Raw genomic sequence first — 12,667 nt, 5'->3', positions numbered from 1 at the left:
TTTTTACCAAAAAAAAATTATTTTTTGTGTATGGATAATGAGTCTTTTTAATTAATTAGGAGACATTTAGAATTGACCAACAGGACGATGACACGTGTCCCTCCGTCTAAATAAGGGGTATATGTGAACCCAAAGTATGAGTGCAGGAATATAGATAACCCAATATTATAACGAGGAGTATACTTAGAACATTTTCGAAAGTAATATTTGACCATTTGCCGTTTAAAATAAGTTTAAGATAGTCCCTTATATTCATAAGCAATTTTGATCTTATAAGTTCGCTAAAAATATATTTTTGTGTTATTTTCTGTCAATTATATGTAACATGAAGTGAAAAACACAAAAATCAAAATCAAATCGCATTATCCTAATGCGACATATGCAAAGCAAATCGTGTTAACGACGTCGTGTAAATTTGCCAGCGATTGATAATAAAACCCAATCGTGTTCTTCCGCCTCAACTCTTCTGCAAATAGTGTAGCAGGTTTTGCCTTTTAAACTTTTAGGGGAGAGAAGAGAAATGGGGAAAGCAGCAAAAGAGCAATTGAATAGAGCTCTAAATGAACATCTCAACACCATTCATGAAACTCTTCAGGTTTAATTATATGACTCCTTTAATTTTCTTTTTCTTTTTTTGCATTCCTTATTATTTTTGTATCGCGTGATTTATGATTTTTTTTTTTTTTTTTTTTGCTTTATAGGTATTGAATCAAACACCATCATCGTCACTTGAAAGAGTAGGCTGGAAAGAAGTAATTCAAATGGGTGAACAGCTTTATAAACAAGCCACTATGGGTCAATCTTTTTTTTTCTCTCTCTTTTATGTATTTAATTTTTGCTTCTTAAAGTTCCAATTTTTATGCTTTATATATATATATATATATTCCATCTTTGTGCTTGTATTTGGTTTTGATGAAATGAGGTTATGTTTTTCTTTTAATTGAAATAATGCAATTTATGCTTAATTATTAGTATAAATGTAAGATGAAGGTTGATATTGAAAGTTCTCTTTCCTCCTTGAGCATTTTTTACTCCCTTGTAATGTTTTGATGAGCTTAATTTTACCTAATATCCTTTTCATTTTAGGTGATATTATAGAGTAAGGTTGGTTCTTATTACATAATTTTGGACATCAACACGATAGAGAAAGATATATGAAGGCTCAGTACGTTAGGCATAATGACTGGACTTAGATTGAAAATGAATAGAACAAGATACAAAGTAGTTCTAAATGAGTGGTTTCCAATCTATCATGTGGACTAAAAGAAAGGTAAGTGTTGCCGCCAGAGCTTTGATCTAGTGCTTAGAGTACAACTTCTGATGTGTGGGTTAGGCACACGTCACAACACACTGACAAATGCTGGGTATTTAAGTGGATAAGGGTAGAGGGGCGGGGCCATTATCTACCAAGTTTCGAATCGTGTGCCAGTGTCCCTCAGAGATTTCTCGGTTAGCTAAAAAAAAGGATCCACTAAAGTTAGGGCTGCAAAGATATCAACCCAACAAGATATGCCGCTAAGTGAGTTCTAGATCAAGTATCTTTACATGGTATCATTTTTTAGCATTCATAAGGACATAACCATAGCTACTAATCATGCAGTACGAGCTCTAGAATTTACTTCAGAGCCAATCCAACAAGAGCGATTACATATTTGTCTAAAGCCTTTAATAACTACCAGGAAGCAGTTTGTTCTGATAGTACTTCGTGAGCTTGAAGTAAAGTGTAGAACTAGAAAAAAGAACAGCGAGCTAAAAGAAAAGAGATAATGTGGTGCATGAGAAAGGAATTAAAGGATGGTTGAGAGAATTTATTAATGGCAGGAAGGATATATATATATATATATATATATATATATATAGAGAGAGAGAGAGAGAGAGAGAGAAAAGGATAGGTCTTTGTTTTACAATGCTAGGCATGGACATTATCTGTTTCCATATTAGAGAATCTATTTAAGTCATTGTCAATTCGATGTTGTGTGTTTATGTTTGATAGTGAAGCATCAGCAGTTATATGTTGTAGTTAAGCTAATATAGACTATCCATAAAAGAGGAAGTAAACATTGATTTGGTTATCAGAAACCTATACTACAAGAAGAATGGTGTGACTTAGATATTTAAACGCTTAGATGTGATTAAACAAAAGTATCATCTTTAAATGCTTAGATGTTTCAACTTTTGTCTGGGACGAGCGATGCATGTTTCATTTATACATTTAAGTGAATGTCATATGTTACATTTAATGAAGGGTCTTTTTGGAGTGGGGCATGATACAAGCTTTGCACCGTACCAGTTTAAAAGAATATTCATCAACTTTTTGTCATGCACCCGCCCCTATCCAATGAGAGTTCTTTGGCAACTTGGACCTGTGGTTGGCCGAGAATTGGTAAATTTGTTTGATTAAATCTAAAGCTGAAGTATATAGCTTCTGTGGTATTTCTTGCTAGCATAGAAATTCGTAGGTATTCATTCACCGGTTTTTTTTGTTTTTTTTTTTTTTTGGGGGGGGGGGGGTTGTCCAATTTTGATTAACTGGATAATGGTAAGTTTCAGGCATTTACCTAGGAGATAATGTTGGTAATTGACAATTATTTTTCTTTTTGGTGCAGTTGGAATGCTTTGGACTGGAGAGACTCCAGAGGTTAAAGCACTCGAGGAGAACATGGCTTCATATTTTAATATGCTGCAAGGGCTTCTTTTGCTCTCCCACTCAAGTACAGTGGGCGCAGGACCTACCCTGTGTTCTTGCATTCATGCATCCATTAAGCAAGTTGTTGATAGCAGTTTCTTGTTGATGAAAGAGTCTGTGTCCTCATATGGTACTCTCTCTCTCTCTATTTATTTATCGATTTATGCCCAGGCCAAGTCCATGAACATATGAAAAGCTTACAAGTACAGCATGTTAGGAAGTGTTAATGTATCTGAAATGGATAAAAGGTTCACTCATCATATTGCTTTGTGAAAGTGCTTATCTTTTCTGAGTTTATGCATATGTGGCGCATCAGCATTTATCATACAAACAAATTATCAACTTTAACATACCTTGAATACTTTCTTAAGCATACATGGGTTCCACATCCCAGTATAATCTCCCTTTTCTGTCGCTTGTTTGACGAGAAAATAGATAGAGAGCATAAAAGGCAGGACTAGCTAGTTTTATTTTTTACGCTATGATTGAGCCACTACACCTGTAAGTTACTTCTAGTGTTATTTTTAAACTTGGTATTTCCTTAAAAAGAATCATAGTGGTCTGCCTTTTTTAGGATAGCATGTTGGTAATTATGAGCCAAATTATCCAAGTTCAGCCAAAGAGCTTATTGCCCCAAAGGTACTAACAACTACCTAACAGTTGAACATCTATACTTGCGCGTCCAGATGCTTGCTGGCGTGCTTTGTCAAAATTTTAAAAATTGCATAAACATCACATGCTTGAAACACCTCCTCCCACAAAACATAGAAAAGGGACGCAGAAGGAAAATCAGATAATGGTATATCTTGCAAAAATAAATTGCAGAAAGGCTGAAAGGGAAGAAAGAACCCGTTCTGCCGATACCACCATTCCCCCCCCCCCCCCCCACCAAAAAAAAAAAAGAGATTGAGAAGTTTTGTAATGGTACCAAATGTGGAAAAGAAGTGGATAGCATTTCATATGCTAGGGTGTAAAAAATCCTGATGAAAATAAATTTTCTACAAAACTTTCTATGGAGAACAGTGGGGAGGAGAGTAAGTGATGTGCCAGGTGCAGAACACAGTAGTAAAACAGCAATGTTAAGTGTTAACCTATAAGCTAAGTATAGATTTACAGCCCTAAGTATGCAAGTTATTTTCTAAGTTGCTCGGACTCGGGTGCGGATCTAGAGGTCAGATCCTTCATGATCTAAATTTAAAGATTCGGGGGTACGGATCCAGGTACGGATACGGGTGTGGGGATTCAGCTAAAAACAATTCAATTATTTAAAAATAGAGTTATAAAAATATGTCTAAATTATGAGACATTATGTGGAAAACTTACAAGGTATTCCAAGAAGGAGAAAATATTGAACAAGAGTAGAATTTTAAAAGGAGATAAAAGGAAAAGGAGTGACATAGAAATTTATATATACAAGGTATTCCATTTTCTTCCATATCACCCTAGCTTTTGATTTGTTTTCAAAAATCATTGTATCTGTCCCAAATTTTTCCGTTGATTTTGGTCAAAGTACCCAAAATCGGTTGACCAGATCCGACACGGATCCCACACCCATATCCACACCCATATCCACACCCACGTCGTGTCGACACGGGTGCGGCACTGAAAGTGAAGAGTCCGAGCAACTTAGGGTTTTTTTAACTCTTGACAGCATTTAGCATCCAAAACATTGTATAGTTTGAGACAAAGTGACACTTGTAAAATAACTAAAGATTACGTCTCTGATTCTAAAGACATAAAATATGTTCCTTCACGAAATCACATTTTGGTCTTTGGTCGGCTTAAAGTGATAGAAATGTTCTCCGGGAAATATTTTGTACAAATGAAGGAAAATAGCTGAATTTCAAACAGATTAGTTATTTTCGACTACAATATATCTTTCATTCTGTTTTATGATTATTACCAAACTAGTTGTCAATTAAAGCTGACAAACTTCCACCTGAACGATAATATCAAGGCAAGTTCTATCCGTCCATAGATAAATATGCTCTTTGTAATTTGTAGAGGGATCCAAGGGTTATAGCAGGATCCCTCTACAAATTACAAAGAGCATATTTATCTATGGACATGATAGAACTTGCTCTAGTGGTGAGCACTCTCCACTTCCAACCAAGAGGTTGCGAGTTCGAGTCACCCCAAGAGTAAGGTGGGGAGTTCTTGGAGGGAGGGAGCCGAGGGTCTATCGGAAATAGCCTCTCTACCCCAGGGTAGAGGTAAGGTCTGCGTACACACTACCCTCCCCAGACCCCACTAGTGGGATTATACTGGGTTGTTGTTGTTGTTGTATCCAAGGGTTATAGCAGGTTCTCATTCTATCTTTCCAGTTTCTAAATCAGGCTTAATGCAAAGAGCTATCTATAGGTCAATTTTAGCTGATAGTGTAAAAAACAGATGACAGTGTTGGTGCGTCAGTGCACATAACTTAAATTCTTCTTCTTTGTATAACTTGTTATGTGTTATGTTTACAGTTTTGGAAACTTACAAAGTTATCTTTATATATATTTCACTCTGTTTTATGATTATTGCCAGATACTACCTCCCCCTCCCAAATGACCCGCATCTACTCTCCATCACTGTCACCTATCACCAACCTTGCGTCTCTCCCAGATACTGTAGGAAGATTTTGGCAATGGTTTTCTTTGATAAAACATCTGATGAAAACAATTTTTTACAGACAACATTTTTGCTTCTTACCAAGTGGACCCTATTCGGTTGATATGGTTTTCTCTGTGCTATTCAGTTAATTGTTTTGCTGTAGTTCCTGCAGTTCAATTGCACATCACATTTATCTTCTGCTTCTAGTTGTGGCATATTGCCTTTCAGGTTCATTCATCGCATGTATCTTCTGCATCTAGTTCTTGCATATTGATTCTCTTTAACAGCTGTTATAATTCATGACCAACCTTATTTGCTGCCCAAAATGGATGTGCAGGATCTAACAACAAAAAACAGAAATTATCGATCCCACAGTTGGTGGGCACTGTCTGGGAAGCTTGTTCTGCTCTTAAGAAGACTCCACCCACCAATATTACTGCTATAGGTCGAGCAATGACGCAACTTGCCGTTTCCATGAAGGATGTACTTCGCGAAATGAATGAACTGAAGCCAGCATCATCTGAAGTAGCAGATGAGTTTTCTGTTCAAGATTCTCCCGAAGGAGAAAGCAAATCCGATGATAGTGATGATTCATTTGGTGGTGATCTAGGCAATGATCTTTCTCCGGAGGAGATGAAAATTGCTCATTTAACTACTGACGTGGTGTCGGAAACACTTGTGGTCATTAAAGAACTTATTCGCTCCATTACTAGCTTGCTTAAGCAGGAAAGTTCCGTGGATAATGCTACTTTTGTAGCCTCTCTAGAGAGACTATTAAAACTTTCTCAGGAAATTGGATTGCAAGTTGATGAACTTGGAGCTTCTCTTTATCCTCCACAAGAAATTTCTGCATTGAGGGCTGCTACAAAGAAGATCTCAAGTACTATCGATGAAACACAGGTGGAGTTGGAAAAACTTAAAGGATGTTCAGAAGATTTTGTTAAAGCATGCACTGGTTTACGGAGTTCATTGAAACGGCTAGAAGATGAATTAGATCACTCAGATGCAACTGATCCAATGTCTAGGATGGAAAACCTTGTTATCGAGTAATGTTAGTAAAGAAAGGGTAAGGGAACGGGAAGGAGAAATAGATGCTCAATGAGCTTCTTAGTTTGTAGCTATGAGTATTGAGTAAAAAGTTTTAACAGTTCGTTGGATGTGTTTTTGGTTTTTGTGACATTTTGCCATTAAATGAATATATAGTTATTAAACCGTCAAGCTAATATAGAGTTGTAGATCGAAACTTGTAGCTTGATTCTTTACTCATTCCATACTGTGAAGAATTATAGGAAATTATTCGATAACACTTCTTTCTATTTATTTCTTAATGATATTCGACGATCAAGACAATTTTGTTTTAGCTGAATTTTGTAAGAGGATTGAATGATAAGTTGCACCAATGAGAAGTTCTAAACAAGATTATGCCATTCACGAATTGTTTTAACTCTATTTTGTTTGTACCCTTTGCATCATTTCTGTGGCCAGAAAGAGTATATAACGCGAAAACGATAGCCCATGACTTTTTTCATTCATATATTAGTGAAAAGATCCATCAAAACGACTTCGGAATGGAGTGTCAACTAAGCTCCTAATTATACACACTGGATAATTTTACATGGATTATGACAATAGTAAATGGTATTCAAAAAACAGATCATATATCCTCCACTCAAATGTCCTTTTTATGCTACATGACTTTTGGTCCTATGCATGATCATTCTACTAATACTTCTTGGTATATTGATGCAAAAGAACAGAAGTTTTGACCACATAACGGCGATCACTCTATCGACCAGAAAGCTTAACCATCCACGCTCCACCCAAGTAAAGTCCCAAAAGGGGGCCAGCTAGAAGCATTTGGGTAAGGGGATCAGTTGATGGTGTGAGTACTGCAGCAGCAACGACAGCACCTACCACCACGTATCTCCAAATCGACAGCATTTGATCTCCCGACACCAGACCAGTTTGTCCAAGAAGCAGTTGAATGACAGGAACCTGTAAAGGAGATGCATTATAAAATTGCCAATTGGATTAAAACAATTTGGATATCATGAGGATGCTGATCAACATCATACAATAGTATTTGCAGAGACAAATATATTCAAAGCTACCCTAGGTTGGAAACCATGGCCACATTCTTGACTGCTTCACCACTACGAATCATCATACTTACTTTTTTTTCAAAACGGTGGTGTTTGGGTCAGTTTACGCGCATCTGGACTAATTCACTAGGTACTTGCTACCTCCCACCAGCACATGTATCAGGAAACTCTGCTAATAAAGGCTTAGGTAGATGAGAAGATATCGCCTAGCCTTTTGTGTCTCTACTGTGATTTGAACCACAATCTCACATGGTTTTCACTCACTTCATCGACCACTAGGCCACACCTAAATCTGCTTAAAAAATCTAATATTCGCTTCTATTTTCAACCCGAAACACTGCTCAATTATGGCCAAGGTGGTTTTAAGCAAGAACTAGTTGTAAGTCAAGCCAACCAAGAACACAAAAGTGAAGTACGGTCAAAGATTTGAGCAGCTCGAGATTGAACAACTAAATTTACTTGCACTAAACTGTTTACCAGGGTGTTCTTATATACTCATGCAGAAAGGAAAATATGCACAAGCAAAAGATTTACCTGGAAAGACAATCCTGTGCTGAACATGAGTACGAGCACAAATTCAAAGTATTGATCAATGGACCAAAAGGATTCGACAGCCCCTTCTGCATAATTGACAAAGAAATTCAAGGCTGCTGGAGTGAGAACCAAGTGTGAGAAAACAATGCCGGTGTAGAAAAGTACTGAAGATCCAAGGACAATTGGTGCCAGGAATCTTCTTTCTGACATTGTTAAACCAGGAAGAACAAAAGCTATGATCTCGTAGAGAATCACGGGAGCCCCTAAAAGAAGGCCACTATATCCTGAGACCTACATCAAAAGTGTGAACAGAATAGTTACTACACTGAACTTGCCAAATTAGTATGAATGCCAATGTTCGATTTGATCCAAACAACACGAACATCATGACATCGTGATCAACTCCAATCTTATGTTTGAACTTTTTTTTTCTACTTGAGCATTTAGCACTACATCATCAGCTGTATGCTAGAAGTCGCATGAACAAGTATAGCTTGTAAACAATTATTCAAGGACAAGTCCCTCGCAAACAATTATAAGCACATTTTTAGGATACGTCAGAAGATGCCAACTTAATACTTCGGTAGCAGAAAATTTATACAAGAGAGAGAGAGAGAGAGAACAAAACAAAAACAAAAAAGCACTTCAGTACTACAAGTCCAGTGAGTTAAAGCATTCAATTAAGCAAGTTTAGCTTTCAGCCTATTGGATTTCTTTTCCAAACAGCCCCAGCTTTCCTTCACTTTAGTATTAGTATGCCAACTTCCCTATATCAAAAGTAGCAAAACACGTTGTTCAATAGCCTCCATTTCTTTGACGTATTCAGCACAAACTATCTGAATACACGTATCTATTTATAGGTACATTAAGACTACTTGCTTTTTGTATTTAATCACTTGTTTGACTCATAAATGGTTTTGAAGATGAAATGTAAGACAAGGAATAGTTTAAGGCAAGTGGATTGAGAATTCTAGATGTGGCCATGTGGGTTCAACTACTAGCTAGTTTCTTTTAATGTCAAGGCGTGTAAAAATCAAGGGCGATTGAACTTTTACAATCTATAAGTGGTAAGGTACTCGTTATCGAAATGTTAATTATTCTATAACGGCCTAAATAGAAATTATGACATTCAATCATAGAGGAGTGTATAATTAATTCAGTATATAATCACGATAATGAGCCAGATATCAGGCACTAAGGACAAACTTTTAACCCTTAAAAAGAACTCAAACACAAAAGAAAGATCCACCTAGTTCGCAAAATAAGGTTCAACAACTTCGCTGTAGTAATTAAATGGTCACTGGAATGAGTGACAAAGAAGATTAAATTAAAGATGCAGTCTAACCTTTAAAGTAGTGAAAAAGAACTCTCCTGGACCTAGTTGCAAAAATCGAACACCTTGTGCTAGAACAGGGGCTTCAAGAATCAAGATAAGTTCTTTTGAGAAGGCAAAACATCCCACTATAGCAGCACCAACGGCCAAAACAGACACAAAGAGTCTCTGACGCAACTCCTCCAAATGATCGAATAGAGTCATTTCTTTATCATCAGGTAGGAGCTCTTTACTAGGGTAAAGGAAATCATAAACAATACTCCCATCACTATCTGATTCATCATTCTTAAATACACTCTCGCTTGAGCCATCAGCAACATCTGAATTTCAAAAATAACATGCATTATTACGATAAAATTACACCTAAACTATTTTGCATTCATGGACAATCACCGGCTCACAGCACAATGAAGAAAGAGAATGAAAGAAAGGAACCATTTTATGTACGATAGGGGTGTTCTTCTGGAGAGTTGCATCATAGAGGTGTTGAATATTGCAAAAACAATTGTACAACCACAAAATAGGCAAAGTATGTATAAGAAAATAAACTAGTACGCAAACAATTTTGTGCAGATTAGAAGGAGAAGGGTAAGATATTGTTTTCAGTAAATACCATTAGACAGTTCAATTTGCTCCACTTTTTCCCCCTATGCACCATTATCACTTTGGCACATCGTAACACTTTTCTCTTTTCCAAAATGTATAACATGCATATATGCATATTACTATATTAAGGAAATTTACTTCTCGAAAACGATTAAAAAGATAAGCTTTTATATAAATGACAAAGAACATGTGCATTTTCTCACATTTTCTAGAAAAAAAAAATATGCATACTCACAAATTATTGACCCTTGGGCAAGGGCGAGCAATTTCAGTAACTTAAAAGGTGCATCGCGTTGCACTCAACCACAAACAGAAGTGTGTTTATTATCAGCAATCTAGTTAACCCTAATATGGGGAATGACCACTCAAGTGCTCACATGGACTACAATATATGGACGAATATCCCTGGAGCTATTCGGTGGACTGTGGGGTAGAAAGAAACAATAGGACTTTTGAAGGGAAAAAGGAAAACTTAATTAGACTACAAATGCCTTTTCAGCCTTCTGGTTTAACATAACTGATGTAGATGCAGCAGAAACCATGTCAGGCTTCCTCAGCTCATTACAAACACTATAATGAATCGAATTTTTGCAATCTGTAACTACACATCCAGCACTTTATTTATGCTGGGCAGTACATATTAAAAGTACTGATCTTACTTATCAAGAAAGAAAAGAAAAGGAAAAAAACATAGCTGAAGGAACTCTCAGAACCTCTAGAGGTTTGAGACCGAAAATCCTCTTTCTCCTTTCCTATTCTTGATAGTGATGGAAGCATTAAGCAGGATGCTGAATTTTACATAGACGCGAAATGGATTAAAAGTTTCAAGGTTAATAAAGTTAACAGGGAAGTCGTGAAGATTTCCATATACTATCAGCAAACGAGATCTTGGTGTTATATTATATGCAAAAACTCTGCTCAAACAACCTCAAAGCTCCTCTAATAAAACTTACAAGTTGCAATTAACAACCACAGATAACTAGTGAAATTATAGGTAGGATAAACTAAACAAATACAAGCATATGCCAAATTCTACTTGCTTAGAATACCCCAAAACCCAAATTTCTCCAAAATCACCATATTATAGTCTTACCAATCAGAGCAATCCTCTCTATGATACATAAGAATAATTAGATACATAACAATAGAAACCCATAAAACAAGCCCTTATAGAAATCACTTCAAGCAACAAAGAAACATAACATAATTTAGCTAAAGGTTACACCTTTATATAAAATACCATATCAAAAATTCAAGAAAACCATTAAAAGTTTAATAATTTACATAATAATCATCTGGGTATTTCTTTTTTTCTTCTTTTTTTAGTATCAAGAATTATATATGCATATCTTCAACAGCTAAACTAAGACTAGTAGCATTTGCACCAATAATATAACTTAGCTAAAGAACCAACTCAATTAAAAATTACACCTTTATACAAAATACACATAAAAAATTCAAGAAAATCATTAAAAGTTCAACTTAGCTAAAGGACCAACCCAACTAAAAATTACACCTTTATACAAAATACCCACGTCAAAAACTCAAGAACACAATAAAGAAAGTGCAATCTTTACATAATAATAATTATTTGGGTAATTCTTTTTTTTTTCCTTACCAGGCCTATCTTCAACAGCTGAACCAAGATTACTAGCATTTGCACCATTAATTTCTCTTTGCTTCTCTTTAGCATCTTCAACAGCTGAACAAACAAGTCTATTGAACCTTTTCAAGTCTTTTCTGTTAGAAAGATTCAATTTTGGTCTTTTGGGGTTAATATTTAGAGCAGTTCTTGAATTTATGCATTTGAAACAGTGAGTTTGAGTTAGGTGAAGATTTGAGATTAGAGCACTTGAACTTCCCATCTTTTTCTTTTTTTTTCCTTTTTCTGATTTGGTTTTATTTTGTGTGTGGTTTTGTTCAGAGGAAAATGATGAAAAAGGGTCTTTGAATAAGCTGAGGGGATGATTGGTTCTCACTTGTCTTTGCTAAAAGAATATCTTCAGATCCTGGCGTACTCTAGTGGTAGATTTGTATATACTCTAACGTGCGCCTTTCTGCAAATGTGCTTCAAATCAAAGGGTGTTTTATTTATTTTATTTCAAGAAAAATAATGTTCACGTGATTTTGGTACAGTCACAAAAAATTTCAAGGTATTCTTTAAATATTTATAGTTAATAAAACTCCTCCTAATCCATTTTAGTTTGTTCTGGAAAATAATATTTCATACAATAAAATAAAAAATTTAAATACAAAAAGTTAAATAATATATAGGATAATTGCCTCTTGCTCTCACCAGTACAAAAAATTACTCCCTTACTCAAATTTTATTTTGTCTCGAAAATATTTAAATGAACAAAATAATCCTTATGTATTAAATAGTAATTACTAATTTCTATACTACAATACTTGGATTATTATCCATGCATAACTTGTTGACAACATATTGAAGAGTTTGGAGCAAGTTTGTTTCAATATCCAAGATGGATAATAAGGTGAGAGAACCATGACGTCATAAATTCAAGTTTCGGTAAAAGCTAAAAGTACGAGGTAAAGTTTTAAGAAAATTTCACATAAGAACAACTGAGCTCCTTACTTTTCAAATTTATAGCCCACATTTTAATTTACAATCAACTAGCCCTAAAATAATAGGCTAAGATTCAACATACAACTCCAATAGGTTCTCGGAATTATTATTTAATTTTTAAAAAATATTGCTCAAACTTTTAAATTAATTTTCAAATCAGTAACTGTAACTCAAATATTAGTTCAACAAACCAAATCCATTTGGGTGGTAAAAATTAGATTTTT

The 12,667-nt window shown here is 35.4% G+C and overlaps 2 protein-coding genes across 3 annotated transcripts; one reads left to right on the top strand and one right to left on the bottom strand.

The window, feature by feature from the left end:
• The first annotated feature begins 439 nt into the window (after nt 1-439).
• Nucleotides 440-6,499, top strand: LOC104107835 (uncharacterized). 2 transcript variants are annotated; one of them, XM_009616744.4, is made up of 4 exons: nt 440-595; nt 702-795; nt 2,607-2,816; nt 5,619-6,499. In XM_009616744.4, the coding sequence occupies exons 1-4, from the start codon at nt 521-523 to the stop codon at nt 6,329-6,331; spliced, it is 1,092 nt and encodes a 363-aa protein (XP_009615039.1). In that variant the 5' UTR covers nt 440-520; the 3' UTR covers nt 6,332-6,499. The 2 variants fall into 2 exon arrangements, with proteins under 2 accessions (XP_009615039.1, XP_009615040.1); XM_009616745.4 differs by lacking the exons at nt 440-595; nt 702-795 and adding an exon at nt 2,222-2,383.
• A 277-nt stretch (nt 6,500-6,776) lies between these two features.
• Nucleotides 6,777-11,821, bottom strand: LOC104107834 (sec-independent protein translocase protein TATC, chloroplastic). Its single transcript, XM_009616743.4, has 4 exons — nt 11,475-11,821; nt 9,263-9,570; nt 7,918-8,208; nt 6,777-7,276 (listed from the first exon to the last, which is right to left on the bottom strand). Exons 1-4 carry the CDS (start codon nt 11,719-11,721, stop codon nt 7,067-7,069), a joined length of 1,056 nt encoding a protein of 351 aa, XP_009615038.1. The 5' UTR covers nt 11,722-11,821; the 3' UTR covers nt 6,777-7,066.
• Nucleotides 11,822-12,667: the final 846 nt, after the last annotated feature.

This window comes from Nicotiana tomentosiformis, chromosome 10 (assembly GCF_000390325.3).
Source record: "Nicotiana tomentosiformis chromosome 10, ASM39032v3, whole genome shotgun sequence".
In the NCBI taxonomy this organism is placed as follows: Eukaryota; Viridiplantae; Streptophyta; class Magnoliopsida; order Solanales; family Solanaceae; genus Nicotiana; species Nicotiana tomentosiformis.
Note: the sequence above shows the minus strand (reverse complement) of the source record. Positions and strands in the feature narration are given on the sequence as shown.